General features: G+C 46.1%; 1 protein-coding gene across 1 annotated transcript in view; it reads right to left on the bottom strand.

Annotated features, from left to right (window-relative positions):
- Positions 1-22421, bottom strand: part of CNGB1 (cyclic nucleotide gated channel subunit beta 1) — a 1326699-nt gene that overhangs the window by 636128 nt on the left and 668150 nt on the right. Inside the window, exon 20 of the mRNA XM_086945539.1 lies at positions 10559-10630. Within this exon, the coding sequence (XP_086801665.1) occupies positions 10559-10630 (72 nt within the window). The remainder of the gene's footprint in view (positions 1-10558; positions 10631-22421) is intronic.

Genomic DNA, 22421 nt, shown 5'->3' with positions numbered 1-22421 from the left:
GATGGTCATTCACTGCGATGTGGGGGCACCTTTCCGGGACCACGATTGGTCTGGCAATGTTCAGGGTTACAGGGGTTGCAGGTACAGGGGTGGATGGTTGTTCACCTCGAGGGGGGGGCACCTTTCATGGACGAGGACTAACCCGAAGTGTTCCGGGTTTGCATAGATCGGAGGCCCAGGTACTGGATGGTCGTTCACTGCGATGGGGGGGCACCTTTCATGGACTGAGAATGGCCCGACAATGTTCATTGTTACACAGGATGGAGGTCCAGGTGGTGGATGGTCGTTCACCGTGGTTGTGGTGGGGGGGGAGTGTTTACGGACTAGGTTTGGCCGAGAATATTACAAGGTACACAGGACGCATGTTGTGGCGGTGGGTGGTCGTCCACCGGGACCACACTGGGGAAGAGTTGGGTGCACAGGAGTTGGAGGAGCAGGTGGTCATGCGGAGGTTTGGCGCCTTCGCGGTCAATGTCGGTCCCAACAATAAGAATTTACATGGGACACATGTTTCAGTGCTGGATTGGTCATCCACAGGGTGCCACAGGTTCGGCTGACTGGAGGAGAAAGGGTGCACAGGACATGGAGGAGCAGGTGGTCGTGAGGAGGTTTGGCGCCTAACGCGTTCAACGACTGTCCCCACAAAACTCATTTATAGGGGACATAGGTTTCAGCTGTGGATTGGTCATCCACCGGGGGGCCGCAAGGTCGGCTGACTGGAGCAGAAAGGTGGCCAGGACTGGGGGGTGGGGTAGGGAACCGCCCTACAGGGGTTCCCTAGTTGGCGGTACTTTGGTGGGGTGGTGAGTCACATACGGGCGGATCCACCCCTCAGGGAGGGAGAACGGTACACGGGTGACTGATACGGGGCGCGGGAGGCAATGAAGGAAAGTCAACAGAGGATGTTTGGAGGGCAAGTGAAGGTGAGAATGGGGAGAGGAAGGAGGTTACTGAGTGAATGGGGAAGAGTCAAACAGGTGAGATGGTTTCGAGAAGGCTGAACGGAGAATGTATCGGCATGGGATGGGAAAAGTATTTTCTTACAGTTATGTAATGTCAATAAAGTTAAATGATGCAACCGTGTCCTAATAAAATGGCCTTTTACGCTTCAAGTAACAGCGTGGAGTGTAGTTATTGCGCGATGAATCCTTGTCAGGCACTGGGTCTATTTAAAAAAAAATACATCCACTACGTGCATATACAACTTTGGGTAGGCGATTGTTCTAATTTGATACGGTCTTGCTTGAGAGGATTTTCCATGTTTATTAGTCACGTGACGCACACACGATATGCGCTCGATTTATACATCGCAAAAATATTTCTTTTTACATGAGGGTTATAAGTATGACAACTCATTCATTGTTTACAATTTCTGCATTTTTCCGTTTAACTTTACTTTCCCTTTCCAAACGTTATCATTTTTTTACATCACGTGACACAGTGACGCGTCACGTTGTATTTCTTGGCGTCCTGTTCAATGGCGCCTCACAACCCAACAACATTGCACCGGACTCCTTTTGTAGCCGCATTTACGCATTCACAAGCGGTAAGCAGTTACACCCTTCTATCTATTGTCATCTGATCTACCCACCGCGCACAGCGAGGACACTCGTTTTTTAACCAATATCACTTAATTTTCTTCTTTTAGCATTCGCCTTTTCTACTTACGAAAGTTGGTGTAAACTCGAGACATCACACAAGTAAGAACTCCATCCTGCTTTGTTTACACTTTTTCTCTAACCATGTGTCTGACTAGTTTCTTCATGTAACAATTCTAGTTGAAGAATTAGAAACAAGCATTTGTTCTTTAACTTGTTTTAGGCATTTCGATACAACATGCTGTACACCATTACAGGCACGATTGGGTATATATACGCACAGGAAACCAGAAGTCACCCGTGGCAGTACACTTAAGAACTTCAAGCACACTATTAGCCAGTTAGGATTTTGTGTATTAGAACAGGGAAAACCGATACAAGGGCAGGACAATACCAAACATTTATTACAGCGGGAAACTTACTGGATATATTTTCTCAACACTGTTAGTCCAAAAGGACTCAATGAGAGATTGGAATTTAGTTGTTTTCTTTGAGATATGGACACATACATCTTTATCATATACCAGAAGACTTTTTAGTTCAACTACTTTTTACATTGTTTAGAATATGACAAAGGCGCCATCTTGTACAGCCAGTGAAACACATGTACAATTTAATATATAATGTAGATAAGTCAGGTTTATCATGACCTCCTGTACCGCTTGACCACACGTTTTATACCATTTAATTTACCTCTATTTGTGACATTGACTTATGACATCATGTATGTTTAAACATGAGCATATACACCACGTAGCTTTTTATAGGTCACCTATGAAAGGATCACTCTCCAGAATGAGGGCCCCCGGGGGAAGTTAAGGTCGCAGACCAGTCTTCCCCCGGGGCTATTCGCGCAATGGCCCGGAAGGACACGGTGTGGGAGGGTTTAGAGGATAGGGGAAGGGGCGAGCGTTAGGAAGACATATAAGGTGTCAGGAGAGGAGGATCCAGCCTCTTCCTGACACCTTAGCACCACCGGGGGGATTAGAGAAGAAAGTTTGTGCAGGTTAGCTGGGCCTGGGTGCGGGTGTCGCGAGGGTGTTGTGGGGCTGGGGGGGGGGGGCGAGTCGCATCGCGTCGCGTCGTGCCTCTTTAGGTGTTAATGGCGGAGGGTGGCGGGCCCGGAGCTCATGCAGGGTTTAGCCGGCATTGCTGATCTGTGCTTAGGTCGGTAGGGAGGTGGCGTTTGGGGGGGCATCGCGGGTTGTCTGAGTCACGGGGTGGGGGCCCCTCTTAGCTGGTGGCGAGGAATCTGCCGGGTGTGGGACAAGGATAAGGAGTGCCTGTACAGGGGGAGAGGCGCCAAGCTGTGGCCTACGGGTCGGCGCGAGGAGCTTCAGGAGTTGCCTGCCCCCACCGGAGGAATGTCGGAGCCTGCCTGTCAATGCGGGGAAGGTGTCTGCTGCGGCCCGGTACTGGGGGTGGGGGCGCAACCTCCCGTTTTTCGCCGCGGTCCGCCACGTGATGTCTGTGGCAATCTGTGTCTCTCGCCTCCATTTGGTAATTATTTATGCACCTTTATAGAGCGCGGGCCAATAGGAGGAAAGTACGAGTGAGCAAGTTACAAGAGCAAACGTTAAGTTACATGAGGCAAACGTTCCAATTGTGAGCAAACAAAATACAAGGGGTAGCAGACTGTGCGATACAGGAGGAGAAAGTGACATGTGTGCAGGTTCCGAAACGTATGCAGCTACAAGTAGAGGTATAATACTGCAATAAATGGCAGACACCCAGGCACAAGAACAAACGTTACGTAGACAATGGTGGCGCTGGTGCAAGTAACAAAAACAAGAGGTAGCCGAGCATAGACAAATGGAGGAGGGGGCATCCCCCCCCCCCCCCCACCTCCAGTTTCTTTGCCCACAGGACAAGATGGATGCCAAAAGGATCCATCTTGTCAATTTTTGTTGTTTAATTGTTAGGAGTGGGGCTGGCGCTCGGAGGCGGGTGGGGGTTGGTTTGTTTGCTGCCACGCGATCCCTTGGGTAAGGGGCAGTTTTTCTGCATAGGGTTTTGCGGTTAATGGTAGGAGGTGAGGGACTGCCAGCACGGCATGAGGCCCGGTGGTGCTGGGGCCCCTCCAGGTTGGAGCGACCTGGGGGTATGTGGGGGGACCGAGTCCGGCAATAGATCCGGAGGAATGGAGCATAGCCGGTGGGGCGCATGACGGCCCCGGGCCGCTGGCCAGAAGCAGTAGGGAGGTCTGCGGCGGCCTTCCCTCCAACGAGGGCTCGCGCATCACGGAATACAACATGAGGAATTAAAGTGGTGCTGGATGACATGGATGGTGAGCGGTTCTGGACTGGGGGAGCGTGGTGTTGTATGAAGGGATGGGAGTGTTGGATGACGAAGAAAGTGTGAGGTTGGCTGTGGCTGAGTGGGGAATTCTAAGGGGGGGGTTTATGGTAACTAGAATCTGTTAGTTTTACAGGACGAGGGTGCAGTTCCATATGGACCAGTGGACATGGTGCAGTAAGGCGCAGCAGCGCCAGTCAGGACGCGGAGGTCCCGGACGGACTTTAAGGTGAAGGCTGAAGCCGCGGGGCAGGGGTTGGGGGAGCACGGGCAAGTGGGGTTTTTCAGCTTGTCAGTGGGGTGGTGTGGGATTTGACACAGAGGCAGGTGCAGCAGCAGCATCCTGCAGGCGGAATTGGGAGCCTGGCGAGTTGGTGGGGATGGGTCCAGATGGACAGTGGTGTACAACCCTGCTAAGAGGGGTTGACCAATGAGTCACATGTGGTGGTTGGCCAGGCTGGATGCGTTAACTGCAAGGGGACATCAGTCTCCACTGTTGGCCACGTCTTATGGTGACGGGGAGGCCAGGTAGATTGCCTGGCTGATATACCAAAGAGGCATATGCGTAGCAAGGAAGATGGGGTTTTGCCACAGGGCTAAGGAGGGCAAGGCTTCGACCTGACTTACTTGAACCAGTAGGGGTATTCAAGGCTCAGTCTCTGCAAAGCGAGTGTGTAATAGTGACGTTATATGGTATCATAGTGGTTATGTGGTTATTCAATTTATTCATGAGGTTTGTATAGTCAGCACTTGCAAGCCCCGTGGGTATCAGAGCTGTACATGTGCACAAGGAAGGGAGCAACTGCCTCCAGCTTGGGACACATGATCATATGCGACCATTTCGGACCTATGTATACAGGGCAGGGAAAGGATAGCGGGGGTTGTCAGTCTGCTGACCTTCATCCTTGTAGGCCAAAGTGCAAGGGGAGTACAGTGGGATGGTTGACTCCTCAGTGCGTTGATTTGGTTGGTAATTTGGTGGTTGAGGAGCACAATTTTCAGGTCCCTGTGGATGACGGAGAAGGGGGTTTGGGTTGTTGGCGCTTAGGTTGGTTGCCTGGGTCAGTGTAGGACTGGTTGAGGAGTGGGATGTTCAGACCTGTCTTGAAGCAGGGATAGGGGTGGTTTGCAGCTGAGGTTGATGGGGAGTCCATTACGTATTCAGGGTAACATGATCAGGAGGATCGGCATTGGATAGTTTAAATTTCAGTGTCAGAAGGGGGTTGGAAAGTAGCAAGTTGGGGCTCTCGGTTTTCGGGTTGTCCCAGTTTGGGGTTAGTGAGGGGGGGGGAAATTGGTCCGGGGGTGACCAGGTTTGAGGTGGGGACAGCGTGACGGAGAGCAAGGGCAGCCTGGAATGTTGCAAGGAAGGAGGTTGTTTTGTCAGAGGCTAAGTGAATAGGCAACAGAAATCTGTAGGCAGGCCATGGACGAGGAAGGTTGGGGGATGTCAGGGAGGGGCGGCACACAGGAGATTTCAAATAACAAGGATAGTGGTATTTCTTCCGGAGGTCAGGTTGGGTTGGAGTGTTTGGGGGAGGGTCAGCGGGGTACGGGATGATAAGGTTGGAATAGAACGTAGACAGGGGTCACGGCTGGGATGAAGGGGTATTTGCTGTACCTGTTGTATTGGAGGTGGCCCACGGGCAAGGTTTTTCTTAGACAGGGCGGTCCATGGCTGCGCAGTTGAAGAGTTTGTTGGGTCGGGGGCTTGTGCGTGGGGACGAGGGCGGTTTAGGGGGTGGTCAAGTTGGTTTTTTGGTCTTAGCGGATGGGTGCTCTTGAACAGGGGGTCATAGATATTGGGTTTCCCAGGAAAGGACGACGGGAAAGGGGATGTAATTCTAAGGACTAATCATTATTTTTCTACTACAGGAAATTGGTGTAGATCGGGCTCCAGGGCGGTCGACTGGCTGGGTGGCCAGTCACCTGGGCATTTGGACAGCAAAGGAGGCGAACTACCAGGTGTACAGACATCACCGAGTGGGGAACGCCGTCATTAGGTTGTGAAATGATGAGTGAAACAGTGGATGGTAAAGGGGGGGAGTAGGGGCCTTTACGGCTGTCATGGTATCGCAGGAAACGAGAATTGGCTACGATACAAGGATACCTGTGGGGCAATGGAGTATCTGGGTATGTCAAGTTTGGCTTTGCATTCTGAGGCATGGGCTAGGGTATGGTTCGCTGATGTAGACCGTGGGGCAATGTTGGTTGCGTGAATGAGTGGGGGCCTTGAAGACTTGGGAACGGGGTCCTATGGAACTCACAGGCCAGACAGGAGCCTGCTGGGTATGATAAAGATTGGCCTGTCAAGGTTCATGGTACACTGTTTGCAGGTACAGGTGGTGGATGGTCTTTCACCGAAAGGGGGGGCACCTTTCATGGTCAAGGACTAACCTGAAAGTGTTACTGGTTTGCATAGGACTGAGGCCCAGGTAGTGGATGATCGTTCACTGCGATTGGGGTGTGGGGGGGGGCACCTTTCACGGACAATGATTGGCCTGGAAAAGTTCATGGTTTCACTGGTTGCAGGTACAGGTGGATGGTCGTTTACCGCGAAAGGGGGGGGAGCCTTTCATGGACGAGGACTAACCCGAAAGTATTACTGGTGGCATGACAAAGGCCCAGGTAGTGGTTGATCGTTCACTGCTATAGGGAGGGCACCTTTCACAGGAAATGATTGGACCGGCAATTTTCATGGTTACACAGGTTGCGGGTACAGGTGGTGAATGGTTGATCACCACAAAAGGGGGGGGGGGCACCTTTCATGGACGAGGACGAACCTGTAGGTGTATTCTGGTTTGCACTGGACGGAGGCCCAGGTAGTGGATGGTCATTCACTGCGATGTGGGGGCACCTTTCCGGGACCACGATTGGTCTGGCAATGTTCAGGGTTACAGGGGTTGCAGGTACAGGGGTGGATGGCTGTTCACCTCGAGGGGGGGGGCACCTTTCATGGACGAGGACTAACCCGAAGTGTTCCGGGTTTGCATAGGTCGGAGGCCCAGGTACTGGATGGTCGTTCACTGCGATGGGGGGGCACCTTTCATGGACTGAGAATGGCCCGACAATGTTCATTGTTACACAGGATGGAGGTCCAGGTGGTGGATGGTCGTTCACCGTGGTTGTGGTGGGGGGGGAGTGTTTACGGACTAGGTTTGGCCGAGAATATTACAAGGTACACAGGACGCATGTTGTGGCGGTGGGTGGTCGTCCACCGGGACCACACTGGGGAAGAGTTGGGTGCACAGGAGTTGGAGGAGCAGGTGGTCATGCGGAGGTTTGGCGCCTTCGCGGTCAATGTCGGTCCCAACAATAAGAATTTACATGGGACACATGTTTCAGTGCTGGATTGGTCATCCACAGGGTGCCACAGGTTCGGCTGACTGGAGGAGAAAGGGTGCACAGGACATGGAGGAGCAGGTGGTCGTGAGGAGGTTTGGCGCCTAACGCGTTCAACGACGGTCCCCACAAAACTCATTTATAGGGGACATAGGTTTCAGCTGTGGATTGGTCATCCACCGGGGGGCCGCAAGGTCGGCTGACTGGAGCAGAAAGGTGGCCAGGACTGGGGGGTGGGGTAGGGAACCGCCCTACAGGGGTTCCCTAGTTGGCGGTACTTTGGTGGGGTGGTGAGTCACATACGGGCGGATCCACCCCTCAGGGAGGGAGAACGGTACACGGGTGACTGATACGGGGCGCGGGAGGCAATGAAGGAAAGTCAACAGAGGATGTTTGGAGGGCAAGTGAAGGTGAGAATGGGGAGAGGAAGGAGGTTACTGAGTGAATGGGGAAGAGTCAAACAGGTGAGATGGTTTCGAGAAGGCTGAACGGAGAATGTATCGGCATGGGATGGGAAAAGTATTTTCTTACAGTTATGTAATGTCAATAAAGTTAAATGATGCAACCGTGTCCTAATAAAATGGCCTTTTACGCTTCAAGTAACAGCGTGGAGTGTAGTTATTGCGCGATGAATCCTTGTCAGGCATATACAACTTTGGGTAGGCGATTGTTCTAATTTGATACGGTCTTGCTTGAGAGGATTTTCCATGTTTATTAGTCACGTGACGCACACACGATATGCGCTCGATTTATACATCGCAAAAATATTTCTTTTTACATGAGGGTTATAAGTATGACAACTCATTCATTGTTTACAATTTCTGCATTTTTCCGTTTAACTTTACTTTCCCTTTCCAAACGTTATCATTTTTTTACATCACGTGACACAGTGACGCGTCACGTTGTATTTCTTGGCGTCCTGTTCAATGGCGCCTCACAACCCAACAACATTGCACCGGACTCCTTTTGTAGCCGCATTTACGCATTCACAAGCGGTAAGCAGTTACACCCTTCTATCTATTGTCATCTGATCGACCCACCGCGCACAGCGAGGACACTCGTTTTTTAACCAATATCACTTAATTTTCTTCTTTTAGCATTCGCCTTTTCCACTTACGAAAGTTGGTGTAAACTCGAGACATCACACAAGTAAGAACTCCATCCTGCTTTGTTTACACTTTTTCTCTAACCATGTGTCTGACTAGTTTCTTCATGTAACAATTCTAGTTGAAGAATTAGAAACAAGCATTTGTTCTTTAACTTATTTTAGGCATTTCGATACAACATGCTGTACACCATTACAGGCACGATTGGGTAGGTGTTGCTACACGCATGTCCAATTATCACATTCTGTACACAATACAATACAAAAATATAACCACAAAAACATGGTTGTTTTATGCTTCTATGATCTTTGAGCACAGTGGCTATATGGATTGTACACTAAAAACTGGACTGGTTAATGGCACTTTTCAAACGAGGCATGTGGTCATCACGATTTCTTTTGCATCAAAATGTACGTCAATCACAAGAACAATGTAAAAAGAGATATGAATAGACATTAGGAAGAGACCGACGGTTTGTTTTCTTTTCAAAATGTTACAGATAATTTACCCCCCTGAAGAAGGGCCATGGCCCGAAATGCATTGGGCAATGTGATATATGATTATACACAGGAGATTTTAGGTATGCTTTCATAATTCACTGAATTAAAAGTACCAGCCAACCAAAAATGAACTTTTATGAAAATAACATGAATAAAAAAGAAAATTTGACTTCAAGTCACACCGCTTTGAAAAGATTTCTTACCTTCATTACATATGTTGATTTGAGTGCGAGTGAGGGACGTCCCTCTGTTGAGGAGGTCTGCACATTTACAGTGTGTTTTCTATCCTTTCACCCAAAAGGATTACCCCACCAGTACCACTAACTTTTTCACAAAGGATATACATTCAAGATACCTTGGAGTGCATCGGACTATATTTTATATTTCAGAGTTACATTCAGGGGGCAGAACATGTGCCCCCCTGTCTGTATCTCCACAAAGTTCCAGCACGCCATGGACATCAATGCCGTGCTGGAACTTTTTTGCTGTTTCCATTGGGGTGCACCGCCGTGGTAAGGGTATAGAACCGCCCGCCATATTACTAGTTGAACTTTTTCAACTCGTAACACAGCAGGCGGTCCTTGTGCTTGTTTAGCACAGCTGAGCCAGCAGAGAGCCAGCGCAATTACGTTGAACTCGTATGTTGCCCCTAAAAAATCTTTACTCTTTTTTTTAGTTAAATAAACTTTTATCTTTTCTCTACAATTTACCACAGGAAAACTCTGAGGAAAATTAGTAAAAATATATTCATTTTGAATACTATTGTAAATTAACTTCATATATTTATTTTAAACGTAGAACACAGGAACAAATTTTAAAGCACTATTAACTTTATTTTGAATTACATTATTTATTTAAATCTATTAAATGAAAATTATTTTTCTGAAGTTTAAATAAAAAAATACATTCTTGCCTAAAGTAAAAAATAATTTTATTATGCATTAATAATTATTAAACATGGTGTATATAATGATTTAAAAATAATGTCATTAGCAATTCATTCAATATCATTTTCTTCTTTACAGTTCTTGAAATTCACATTCAGACAATGTGTGTCAGGAGTAAGAAACTGTTCTACTTGTCCTGAAAATCTGAGACAGTCATCGATTTCCAGTAGTATTGACGTGTATTTATTCATATCGAAATAAAGGAAGTCTGATTTGTACATATTTTAATTAGAAATATAAATACTTTTGAACTGTTTAATTTTTTGGGGTGGTTCTTTATGGGAAAAACATATTCCCCATGGAAAAATGCTTTCTGCTACACCTTTCCCAATTTTGATTTCAGGGATTTACTCCTGTCGTTGACCATAGGAAATATTCAAAGATTTCCAGGCGGGGAAATCAACCGGCAGAAGTTTGTGAAAACTGGAGTTTTTTTTAACATATGTCCCATTCCTGGAAAGCCCACAACCCACACTTTTGAGATTTACTCACATTTAAAACTACACCACACTGGTGTAATTTTAGGTGCAAATTAATCTATTTACCAAGGCAAAATACCACTTCAAACCCCGCTCTTGATTCTGTAAATCAGAAACAGGATTTTGCTATGCTACATGATGACACGTACACACCTAATTTTACCTTAGGTTGCACACAGCTTTGTGAATCAGGCCCATAGACATAAAAATCCAAATCCTTGTGAACAAAATTGAAAGTATCAAAGAGTGAACTGCGAAGAAATTTAATTTTTCTAAAAAGAGTTAACCAACCTTGGGGGCAAGATGGCGGCGTAGAATGATGACATCATTGTGTGAAATGCTCTTGCCACTGCTTCTCTGACTCTGTTGGTATGAGCACAGGAGAAAGAAAGAGGGTCTATGGTAAGAAATAGAGTCACCACTGAGCTACAGGTCACCAGGGATGACTTTGTTTACTTACTACCATTCTAACTAATTCTGGGAGGTGTAGTCCTGTGATTTTCTATTAAATAAACAGGGCTCTAGTCTCAGATTGGTTGGATGGAAAACCAAGATTAGTTGAGCCTCCCCCTACAAGTTCTGAGCTAATGGTAATATCTTTATAGGTAGGTCATATACGCAACATCATTGTTTCTTCTTGAGTTTTTCAAGCAATGGGGAAGTGGTGAACCGTTGCATGCCTAGAATCAACTAATTTTTCATTGTTTCTTCTTGATAAGACTATTTCAATGATTACGTTTATCTGATAAGAATGCTCACTTTTCATAGATGGTTATAGAACCACCAGAATGTGTGCCTATTTCAAGAAAAATTACAGCATGATAAATACTTCAATCAAAAAAACACACCTTCACATCCCAGAACATCCACCGAGGAGACACCACTTTCCTTGGGGACCTTGGATTTCTAGGAGTAGCCCTTGTTCTCTGGGCTCTCTTGGAGAAGACACAGAATCCCATATGAAGGCAGCTCAGACTGGAAGCATACTACTCACTGTTTGAAAACAGAATAACCCTGTCTGTAGCCATCACCTCCTCCGATGACAGAACATTGGCTGCACACTGTTCCTAGGATGAGTTGTATTTACCTCAGGCCATGAGTAGTATGGCTGGCATGCTCTGCCGCCTTAATGCAACAGCGGCGGTTGACAGCTATCTAACTACAACAGAGCTCCCAGGCCCAGAGAAGAACCTAGCACTTCACTTTGCCCCATGCAGCACTCCAAATACAAATCGCGAAATGGTCACTCTGTGGTCTAATTATAACAACATAAATGAGATACTCGTGGTGGTTGAGTAATAGGATGGTGATAGCGGCATTAACTGCAGCTTTGTCAGATTGAGGGTCTTGCTGCAGATGAAATTTGCAGGGTTGTTATATTCATGTGTAGTCAAATTATGGATCCTGTCACAGGCTTCAAAGTGTGATTGCTGTGGTCTGGTACCAAGAGCTCCTTGCTATTTTATAGGATTATTTGAAGGTAAGGTAGCCTAGGACACAATTTTCAAATAATCGAGGAATGTAGAAGGCATTCACAAAAGCTTGATGACTTTAGACAGCCAGCGTATAAAATATCATGAGAACTTTTAAAGACTCAGGGTCTTTTAATTGTCTGCTGATGCTGTGAGTATAGTGGGGGCATGAAGTCTGATGGCATGCCAGTCTTAGAGAGCATTATAAAACGAACTTTTAAAAAAAGGCAAAGTCGAGAGACTGCTGATGCACAAAGGACAGGAAACATCATCAACATAAATATTTAAAAATGTGTGGGTTTTTGGCTGTTTTACTGTAAATGAAACTGTTGGCTTAGAAAAATGACAAAGCACACAAACAGCTGTTCCTCAACCAAAAAAGTATGATGAAAGAAACATGGTCACCCTAAAATGGTTGCTTTGTATTTATGACTGTGCTCACCTTAGTGGCGCACATTCTAAACACACGCACTTACAGATCTAAATCCTCTTCCCCAGATTTTTGCACAAAAATCCACAGCACGTGCTATCTCGTTCTCAATCACAAGCCCACTACACATAGGTCAGCTACCTTGGGTGTCGGTGTGACAAATTAGCTAGACAGTCACACTCTAATGTTGCATAGAAAGTTGGGTTGAAGTTATAGCCAATGAGGATTGGTATGGTATTGCCCCAAGTTAGAACACAAAGAACACCGGGGGAGTCTGTACGGATAATATGCCAATGGTTGTCTGAACAACAAGAGGTTGAGGACAGCAGCTGTGATCAAAGGCAGTTACACCAGAGAAAAACCAGTGTAGAGACGGGTGGGAAGCTCACAGGATCCTGCAAGCAACAATGAGATGGAGATCCAGGGTGTGTGGTGGTGCTGATGCAAGTACAAGTCATATCCTGGTGTCCACAACAAGCTTGTACAGGCTGTAGATTGAAAGGCTGCTGCTTGGAAGTTCCGCATCATGTCCTTTGAAAGAAGATGGTGGCCGGTTGCTCATTATGCAGCTGAATATCCTACATAATATTATTCCAGAGTGCAGCACTTGGTAAACTGCTATGAGTTTATTCCCTATGAACTGACAGTGGCAATGGCCACTCGGCCTGGCCCTTCCATCAATGCATTGCGGAATCAGTGCTGCTTCCCTGATGTTTCAGGCTCTCTTTCTTGGTTCATTGTTTGTGTCATATGAGTGCAGCTTAAAGCAAAATTAGTAATTGAGTGCATCATGTTTCGCAGGAACGATCGTCAGGAGGATTTAGGCTCTAACACCAGCATTGCCTCTGTAGTATTGTGGCCTAGGCCCAGCAGCCACTAATGAAAGATGACCTGGAGACAAGTTTGTGGTGGTGGCCAGATCGTAACTGAGCCACGCCCAGAGCCCTGGGCTATTTATTTACACATGTTACGTTCTGCCGACATACGCCGGCCTGGCACATTATGTCTTACACTTACAGGGGGATCCAACGGGACCACCCCTAACACAGTGGGAGGCGTGGTGACTTCCACCACCCTTGCAACATTACATTCCTCCTTTACTGGAAGAAATGTCAACTGAATGAAAACACCAACGGGTGTGCAGAGGCAAAACTGAATAAAACATACAGTTCATAAAGCACAACCCCTGGTGTGGGGCACTCATGAAACAATCTTACTTGATCTTCGTGTGCAGCTGTTCTTACTGGCTGCGACCCGTTCTGCTGTGGCCCACTAGCCTCAGGGGACACAGTCTTTATACTTCTGGGATGGCCTTGGACAAGGCCGCAGGCTGTATTGATTCTGGCTGTTCAGCACTGGAGGTGTTGGCGATGAGCCGGGTGGGTCGCTGCAGACTTTGGGCCTCTGGCTGCTCTCAGGTTCCAGGTCTGGGGTCGCCCCAAGAGCTGGAGTGCTGAGCTGATCTTCCATGACTGAGGATGCGGGCTCACATGCTTCATCGCTGTTCCCTGGGAGTCCATCTGAGAAAGTCTAATTATGCCCTTTGGGCATCGGGAATTCGTCCACTTTGTCATCGGGGACTTTCTTGAAGGATGATATGTTGCAGGTCACACTCTCATGCCCTCTTTGGGCGGTTACCGTAGTGTCTTTTATCGCAGCCACAGACCAGGGGTTTAGTTCAAAGGGCAACCTAAACTTCCCTCTGGGGTGGCAGTCTCATACTAATACTCGGTCACTAACGCCAATTAGGCTTTCTTTGGTGTGTCTCCTCTAGGATGCTTCATTGTGGTTCTTCTCTCGCCTGAAGAGTGACTGGTACGGAGGGTTGGGCACTTTGGCCCACCCTGGATGATGTGGGATGGTGTCTGTCATGGTCGACCAAAACACAGCCGGCTCGGGGTGATGCCTGTGGTGCAGTGAGGAGTGAACCGATATTCTCGGAGGAACAGATACGCAGCTTGCTCTAGATTGTGTCCGTCAGCTAGGGCAATTTGGATTGTTTTGTTCAGGGTCCGCATCAGGCATTCCACCTCCCCATTGACCTGGACCATCTTGACATTATCTTGCGGTGCTTCACTTTATGGGAAGCTAGATACTCGGCTATGTCTGCACTGGTGAACGGTGGGCCATTGTCGGTACAGAGCTCACCAAAGAGTCCATGGGTCGCCATGAGCTTCTCTAGTTTGGGAATCACCTCTGCCGTGGCTGTGGAGAGGACAAACTCAACCTTGGGGTACCGTGAGAAACCGTCCACCACTACCAACATGTACTTCCTTCCAGGTAGGCTACCAAAATCAGCACTCACTCTCTCCCATGGTGTGGTCGGTGCCGCTTCCTTGATGACCAGTGCCGGTTTGATTGGCAGGCTCGTCGCTAGGCATACAGGGCAGTGTTGAACCATTGACTCAATCCGTTGTCCAGGCCAGGGAACCAGACCTTGCTCTAGAGGCGTTTTTTCGATTTGACGATCCCTTGATGAGCGCCATGTGCAAGAAGGGCGGCTTGTTGAGTCAGACTCTCTGGTAGGACAAGGCGCGGACCCCTCAGAAGGCAGCCGTTAGCTGACACAGACAGTTCATGGCGGACTTGGTACAAGGACTCAAAGATGGCCTGGGCCGATGCTGTACGGAGCAGTGTAGGGCTCTGTAGGGGCTTCCAGTCTCCTGAGGCGTCAGCTCTGATAGCTATCTGAGCAGTCATCTCGCATGGTTTCTTTGACCTCCTTCAGGGGGTAAACAGACAAAATATCGACTACAAAATATCGAATGGACATAATATCGAGTACAAAATATAGGCTAGACAGAATATCGAATGGACAGAATATAGACATCAAAAATATCGTTTTGAAGGTAAGTAATGTAATATCGAATTTTAAAATATAGATAGTCAAAATACCGAAGTACATAATATAGGTTAATAAAAATATCGAACATTTAATGATATCGAATTTTTTATAGTGTATTTTATGTGTTAAAAGTGTTTATTTATGTTATAATGTAATTTAATTGATGAATTTAATGTTATTTAAATTTTGCGTAATTTAATTCTGTAGCGGGTTGTGGGTTTATAGGGGAATAGGGTGGGAAGTAATTTAATTATAATTAATTACATATGTAAATTAATTTATTGGTATTTGTTTATAATTAATAGTTAATTAATTTTTATTTTGTAATTAATTACATTTTAATTGCCAATTAATTTTATTTAATTGATTAATTGATAATTATGTTCATTTAACTAATTTAATTTTTGTAGCGGGTTGTGGGTTTATAGGGGAATAGGGTGGGAAGTAATTTAATTATAATTAATTAAATATCTTAATTTATGTAGTGTTATTTATTTATAATTAATTTTTAAACAATTGTTATTTGTTAATTAATAAAATTTTAATTGAGAATTAGTTTTATTAAATTGATTAATTGATAATTATGTTAATTTTACTAATTTATTTTCTGTAGTGGGTTGCGGGTTTATAGGAGAATAGGGTGGGAAGTAATTTAATTATAACTAATTACATATGTTAATTTTTTTTGGTATAAGATTTTAATTGTTAAGTAACTTTTTAATTACTAATTAATTAATTGTTAATTTGTAATTAATTAGTATAAATAGAAAACTAATTGTAATGATTCATTTAAATTAGTATTTGTAATTAATTAATTATTATATTATATTAAATTGGTAATTACTTTTAATTCATTTTTTTATAGATATTAATATATATATATATATATATATATATATATATATATATATATATATATATATGTATATATATATATATATTCATATAATATATTTAGTATCTAATTTCCCTACTGTTGCACTCACTGGAGTGGGAATAGTAATTTTTACCCCTACGCTATCCAACGCTTTCCCTACTGTTGCATTCTTTGGAGTGGGAGTAGTAATTTTTACCCCTGCGCTATCCAACGCTTTCCCTACTGTTGCACTCTCTGGAGTGGGAATAGTAATTTTTACCCCAACGCTAGCCAACCCTTTCTCTACTGTTGCACTCTCTGGAGTGGGAATAGTAATTTGTACCCCGACGCTATCCAACGCTTTCCCTACTATTGCACTCTCTGGAGTGGGAATAGTAATTTGTACCCCTACGCTATCCAGCGCTTTCCCTACTGTTGTACTCTCTGGAGTGGGAATAGTAATTTGTACCCCTACGCTATCCAACGCTTTCCCTACTGTTGCACTCTCTGGAGTGGGAATAGTAATTTGTACCTCTACGCTATCCAACGCCTTACCTACTGTTGCACTTTCTGGAGTGGGAATAGTAATTTTTACCCCTACGCTATCCAACGGTAATAATATTGGATATTTTTTAATTATATTATGTTACTATATATATATGTTTTAACAAATCTGATTGTACATTTTTTTTATAACTTTCATTCATTATTTAATTATTATAAGGTAATTTCAGTATTTGTAAGTATATTTTAGTAATTAATTTTTAATATTAATTTCATTTAACATTGTTTTTAATAAAGTCAATATTTTTATAAACTATATTTTTGTAAACGATATTTTTTACTCGATATTTTTGTACTTACCTGTTTGTAGATACAAAGTCGATATTCTGTCTGTCGATATTTTTTCGCCTATATTTTTGCTAGTCTATATTATGTCCCTCGATATTATGTCAGTGATCCCCTTCAGGGACATCGGGAGAGGTCTGGACCTTTCCACTACCAGCCTTACGTAGTCGTCCGTGGCTGCTGCTTCGGCGGCTTCCCGAGAGGTGACAGGCCGGGCGTGCCGCGACAGGAAGTCTGCTGGGTTTCGGGTGCTTGGTTTGTATTCCACTGTGAACTGAAATTCCTGCAGCTGTAGGACCCACTTCTGGATCCGTAGGGTAGAGCCAGACGAGGAGCCTTGGAATAGCGGGGTCAAATGCTTGTGGTCTGTGATCACTGTAAACGGTTGGCCATACAGGTATATGTGGAAATGGCGAGACCCCCAGAGGATCACAATGGCTTCTTTCTCAATTTGAGAGTATCGTTGTTCAGTAGACGTAAGGGTCCGGCTGGCATAGGCAACAGGGGCCCACTCTTTGCAGTCTTGCTGTTGCGCTAGGACAGCGCCTAGGCCTGTAGGGCTGGCGTCAACCACCAGTTGGGAGTCATGCTGTGGATCGAAGTACACTAGCGTGGTATCGACAGACAGTGCAGCTTTTGTTTGTTGGAACACTTCTTGTTCCGGACCCCACGTCCAGTGGCTGGTGGCTTTGGTCAGTTCTCGGAGTGGGCAGGTTAGGTTGGAGAGGTTTTTGATGAAGTGCCCGCAGTATGTGACCATGCCCAAGAAACTGCGGACTCCTGACACTGACGTCGGGGAGGGAGCTTCCTGAATGTCCTTCACCTTGTCCAGGCCGGGCCTGATGGCTTTTTCTGAGAACTGGTATCCAAAGAAGCTGATGTCCCGCCAAAGGAACTCACACTTTTCCTTGTGTAGGGTCAGTCCGCTCTCCCGGAAGCAGACGAACACTGCATGAAGCCAAAGGAGGTGCTCTTCTATGGTGGGGGCGTGCATCAAGATATCATCGCTCAGATTGAGCACTCCCTCCAGCCATTGGAGGATGTTCTTGATGATGTTCTGGAACACCTTGACTGCACTTGAAATTCCAAAGTTGAGACGGTGTAGTGCCAGAGTCCAGTGTGAGTGGAGAACGTGGTGATCGGACGGGAGTCAGATGCATTTGGACCTGGTAGTACCCAGGACGAAGGTCCATCTTTAAGAACCATTTGAACCCCGTGAGCTCGCCAATGATGTCGTCTGCCGTGGACGTCTGGTGACGTTCTCGTTTGATGGCTAGGTTTGGGACCCTCATGTCCACGCAGATGCGGACTGCATCCGGCTGTTTTGATTTTTTCGCGACGACGATGGGGGACACCCACGGAGTGTACATTTGCACTCGCTCAATGACAGCGAGTGACAGCATGCAGCCACAGGAAGATTAGATGATGCTCGCACTGTGCCCTTGGGATGCCACATGGCAGGGGCACTGGGTAGCAGGTGAGTGTCCAGCAAAAGGTCCAAGCAAGCGGAACGCACTTGCTGCCCGGGCCAGTCCTAACGAACACCCCCAATAATCGGTAGCAAGTGAAGCCTGGAACCGTGAACAAGGAAACCTTGCATAAGTGGCACATTGGGCAAGGTTAGTGCTGTCATAAAAGTCAGACCAAGCAGAAGTAATGTAGGATGTACATTGACATGAGGGATATGAATGGCCAACCAATAAGTTGTGATATGTATAATTCATGCTTGAATAGAACTGCAGCCTTTTTATGCACCATACCATGTCGTCACTTGAAGGATTTATGGGGAGTGGAAGGACGTATGTGGGGAAGACACACAGGGTGAGCGGGGAAGGTAACCCTTGGGAGGGGTGAGAGCCATGCACCAACACAGACAACACCAATATGCAGGTAATTTCAGGCAAATCCGTTCTGTCCATTTACCCACCTCACAGTTCCATAAAGGGGCTCCCTGTTCAAAAACCTTTCTTGCGTATGCTTATCGTACCTTTTTCCACTTCGTTTTTTCATGCGTTATTTGCGTTCACATGTTTTACACATTGTTAACAATGTAAGATTACCAAGGCACTCGACATAACCGGCACGAACTTTTGGATGTAATGCTCACATAGCCCTGAATGATTGCAGACTGCACTTCAGACTGAACCTCTTGATAAAAGTCCCATGTCTCTTCTGGCATTTTCAAAGTGAACTTAAGGCTGGTGTGCGACCGCTGGAGAGGTTCAGAGGCCGACACGAAGCCCAGGAAAAAGACGGAAGCGAGGAAGACGTGCTGACCACCAGTAAGCAAGGACATGAGAGTGATGTGGGAGCTATGTGGGATCCAGCGAATGGTAAGTAGAGGTAAGTAATGGGTGGGCTCTAAGCCCCTTTTGAGATTTTCTTTTTTTACAAGAGATTACGCAAGCACAGAGCTCGCACTGCGCAGGTGAAACCTAAACATAGCAGCATGCATTAGTGTTAGTATGCCTCCCCATAAACTCTGGTATACTAGGCCGAAAGTGTGGCACCACCAACACTGGTTAGAAAATGAGTGTGCATTTAACATTAAAGGGACAAGCATTTTAATGTATAAACATGCCAAGGATTATGAAGTACCTGGATTATTTTTATCGAGTGCATACACAGAAGTAACAATCATAGAAGAAGCTTTGACCTCTTATACCTTCCAACAATGGCCCTCGGACATGACAGTGACTGAAGAATGGGTACAGTTGCTAACACTGTCTATCCAGACCTGAAAAAGAGAGGAACGCAAAATATACAACTCATATAGTTTTATATGTTATCGTCCCAATAGTTTAACTAGAATATTTAATGTTTCTTTAACAAAATGCCAAATTAGAGGGAAGTGTTCTGCCTTGCGTACCTCTGAAGTATATGCTTTTACCGAGCCCCGCCACAAATAAACGTTAGTGTAGAATAAAATAAGTTCAGGTTTCAAGTCTGCATATCTGCAACAGCAGTAGCTGATGTATCTACTCGGTTTCCCTCTCACACTTCCCGCCCCCTCTTCTCTTCTTTTCCCTCTTACACTAATCACAGGCTCTCTTCTCTGTACACGTTGTGCACAAACACAAACAAGCATTTGCAATGCAATAGGTGTCACAATAATTAAGTTTGAGCTATTGGCAATGCTAAATATTGCAACACGAATTGCAACAAAAGGCTATATATTGTAGGCCAAAAAAATGTGTATTTATTTTTGTAGCAATGGTGGCATGCTGCGCTTGAGATGAATATGTTTAAAAGTAAAGTGCGCCATTCTGCGATTGATGTGTGCACTGGTGGCTGGTGGTGTGGGTGCCTGTAGAAATTGTGCACTGATGGCTGGTGGTGTGTGTGCCTGGTGGAAGTGTGCACTGCTGGCTGGTGGTGTGTGTGCCTGGTGAAAGCGTGCACTGACGGCTGGTGGTGTGTGCCTGGTGAAAGCGTGCACTGACGGCTGGTGGTGAGTGCCTTGTGGAAGCATGCACTGATGACTGATGGTGTCTGTGCCTGGTGAAAGTGTGCACTGACAGCCGGTGGTGTGTATGCCTGTTGAAAGTGTGCACTGACGGCTAGTGGTGTGTGCGCCTGATGGCAAAGCGTGCACTGACTGATTGGTGGTGTGTGTGTTTGGAACCGTGCACTGAAGGCTGGTGGTGTGTGTGCCTGGTGGATAAGCGTGCACTGACATGTTTAAAAGTAAAGTGTGCCATACTGCGATTGCTACAATAGTTAATTGTGGATGTGTTAACAATTGATGCGTGCACTGATGGCTGGTGGTGTGTGTGCCTGGTGGAAGTGTGCACTGCCGGCTGGTGGTGTGTGTGCCTGGTGGAAGCGTGCACTGACGTCTGTTGGTGTTTGTGCCTGGTGAAAACGTGCACTGAGGGCTGGTGGTGTGTGCCTGGTGAAAGCGTGCACTGACGGCTGATGGCATGTGTGTGTGCCTGGTGAAAACATGCACTGACAGTCGGTGGTGTTTGTGCCCGGTGAAAGTGTGCACTGACGGATGGTGGTGTTTGTGCCTGGTGAAAGCGTTCACTGATGACTGATGGTGTCTGTGCCTGGTGAAAGTGTTCACTGACGACCGGTGGTGTGTATGCCTGGTGAAAGCGTACACAGACAGCTGGTGGTGTGTGTGTGCCTGTTGAAAGCGTGAACTGACGTCTGGTGGTGTGTGTGCCTGGTGCCAAAGCGTGCACTGATGGCTGGTGGTGTGTGTGTCTGGAAGCGTGCACTGAAGGCTGGTGGTGTGTGCTCTGCTGTGTGTGATGTGGTGTCAGGCATGGGTGTGATGTGCTCTGCTGTGTGTGATGTGGTGTCAGGCATGAGTGAATTGTACTCTGCTGTGAGTGATGTGGTGTCATGCCTGAGTGTGATGTGCTTTCCTCTGTGTGATGTGGTGTCAGGCATGAGTGTGATGTGCTCTGCTGTTTGTGATGTGGTGTCAGACCTGAGTGTGATGTGCTCTTCTGTGTGTGATGTGGTGTAAGGCATGAGTGTCATGTGCTCTGCTGTCTGCTGTGCGTAATGTGATGTCAGGCATGAGTGTGATGTGCTCTGCTGTGTGTGATGTGGTGTCAGACCTGAGTGTGATGTGATCTGCTGTGTGTGATGTGGTGTCAGGCATGAGTGTGATATGCTCTTCTGTGTGTGATGTGGTGTCAGACCTTAGTGTGATGTGCTCTGCTTTCTGTGATGTGGTGTCAGGCATGAGTGTGATGTGCTCTGCTGTGCGTGATGTGGTGTCAGGCCTGAGTGTGATGTGCTCTGCTGTGTGATGTGGTGTCAGGCATGAGTGTGATGTGCTCTGCTGTGTGTGATTTCCTCTGAGACAGAATGCGATTTTACATGAAGAGTCAGGATAAAATGCAAAATGTTTTCAAAACGGTTAAGGCAGATAAGGTGAATTATGGAGTGTCACTTTAAGCGGTGCTCTAACGCCAGGGAATTATGCGACTGAGATATATATTTTATAATAATGCGCATTGCTGAGATATGTATTTTATAATAATGCGCATTAGTAAAATTAATTTTTCCAGTATTCTTGTGTATTCCTAATACGGAACTAGTACTGTGTGTCTGAGCCTAAAATAGGCTACTTTCACCTACTTACTCCTGATGTAATAATACATGTCAGTGTGTTTAACACATGTCACTAGCAACATATGCAATCCGCACAACACAAGTTCAATCCTAGAAAGCCAGACGCCTTTTAACTTTATTTTGTCAATAATACGAGTATGTGATGTGGTGTCAGGCATGAGTGTGATGTGTTCTGCTGTGTGTGATGTGGTGTCAGGCCTGAGTGTGATGTGCTCTGCTGTGTGTGTGATGTGGTGTCAGGCATGAGTGTGATGTGCTCTGCTGTGTGTGATGTTGTGTTAGGCCTGAGTGTGATGTGCTCTGCTCTGTGTGATGTGGTGTCAGACCTGAGTGTGATGTGCTCTGCTGTGTGTGATGTGGTGTCAGGCATGAGTGTGATGTGCTCTCCGTTTGCGTGATGTTGGTTCAGGCCTGAGTGTGATGTGCTCTGCTGTGTGTGATGATGTGTCAGGCATGAGTGTGATGTGCTCTGCTATGTGTGATGTGGTGTCAGACATGAGTGTGATGTGCTCTGCTGTGTGTGATGTACTCAGACAGAATGAGATTTTACATGAAGGGTCAGGACAAAATGCAAAATGTTTTCAAAACGGTTATAGGCAGATAAGGTG

Source organism: Lissotriton vulgaris, chromosome 12, assembly GCF_964263255.1.
Source record: "Lissotriton vulgaris chromosome 12, aLisVul1.2, whole genome shotgun sequence".
Taxonomy (NCBI): Eukaryota; Metazoa; Chordata; class Amphibia; order Caudata; family Salamandridae; genus Lissotriton; species Lissotriton vulgaris.
The sequence above is the reverse complement of the archived record's forward strand: the minus strand, read 5'-3'. Positions and strand labels throughout refer to the sequence as shown.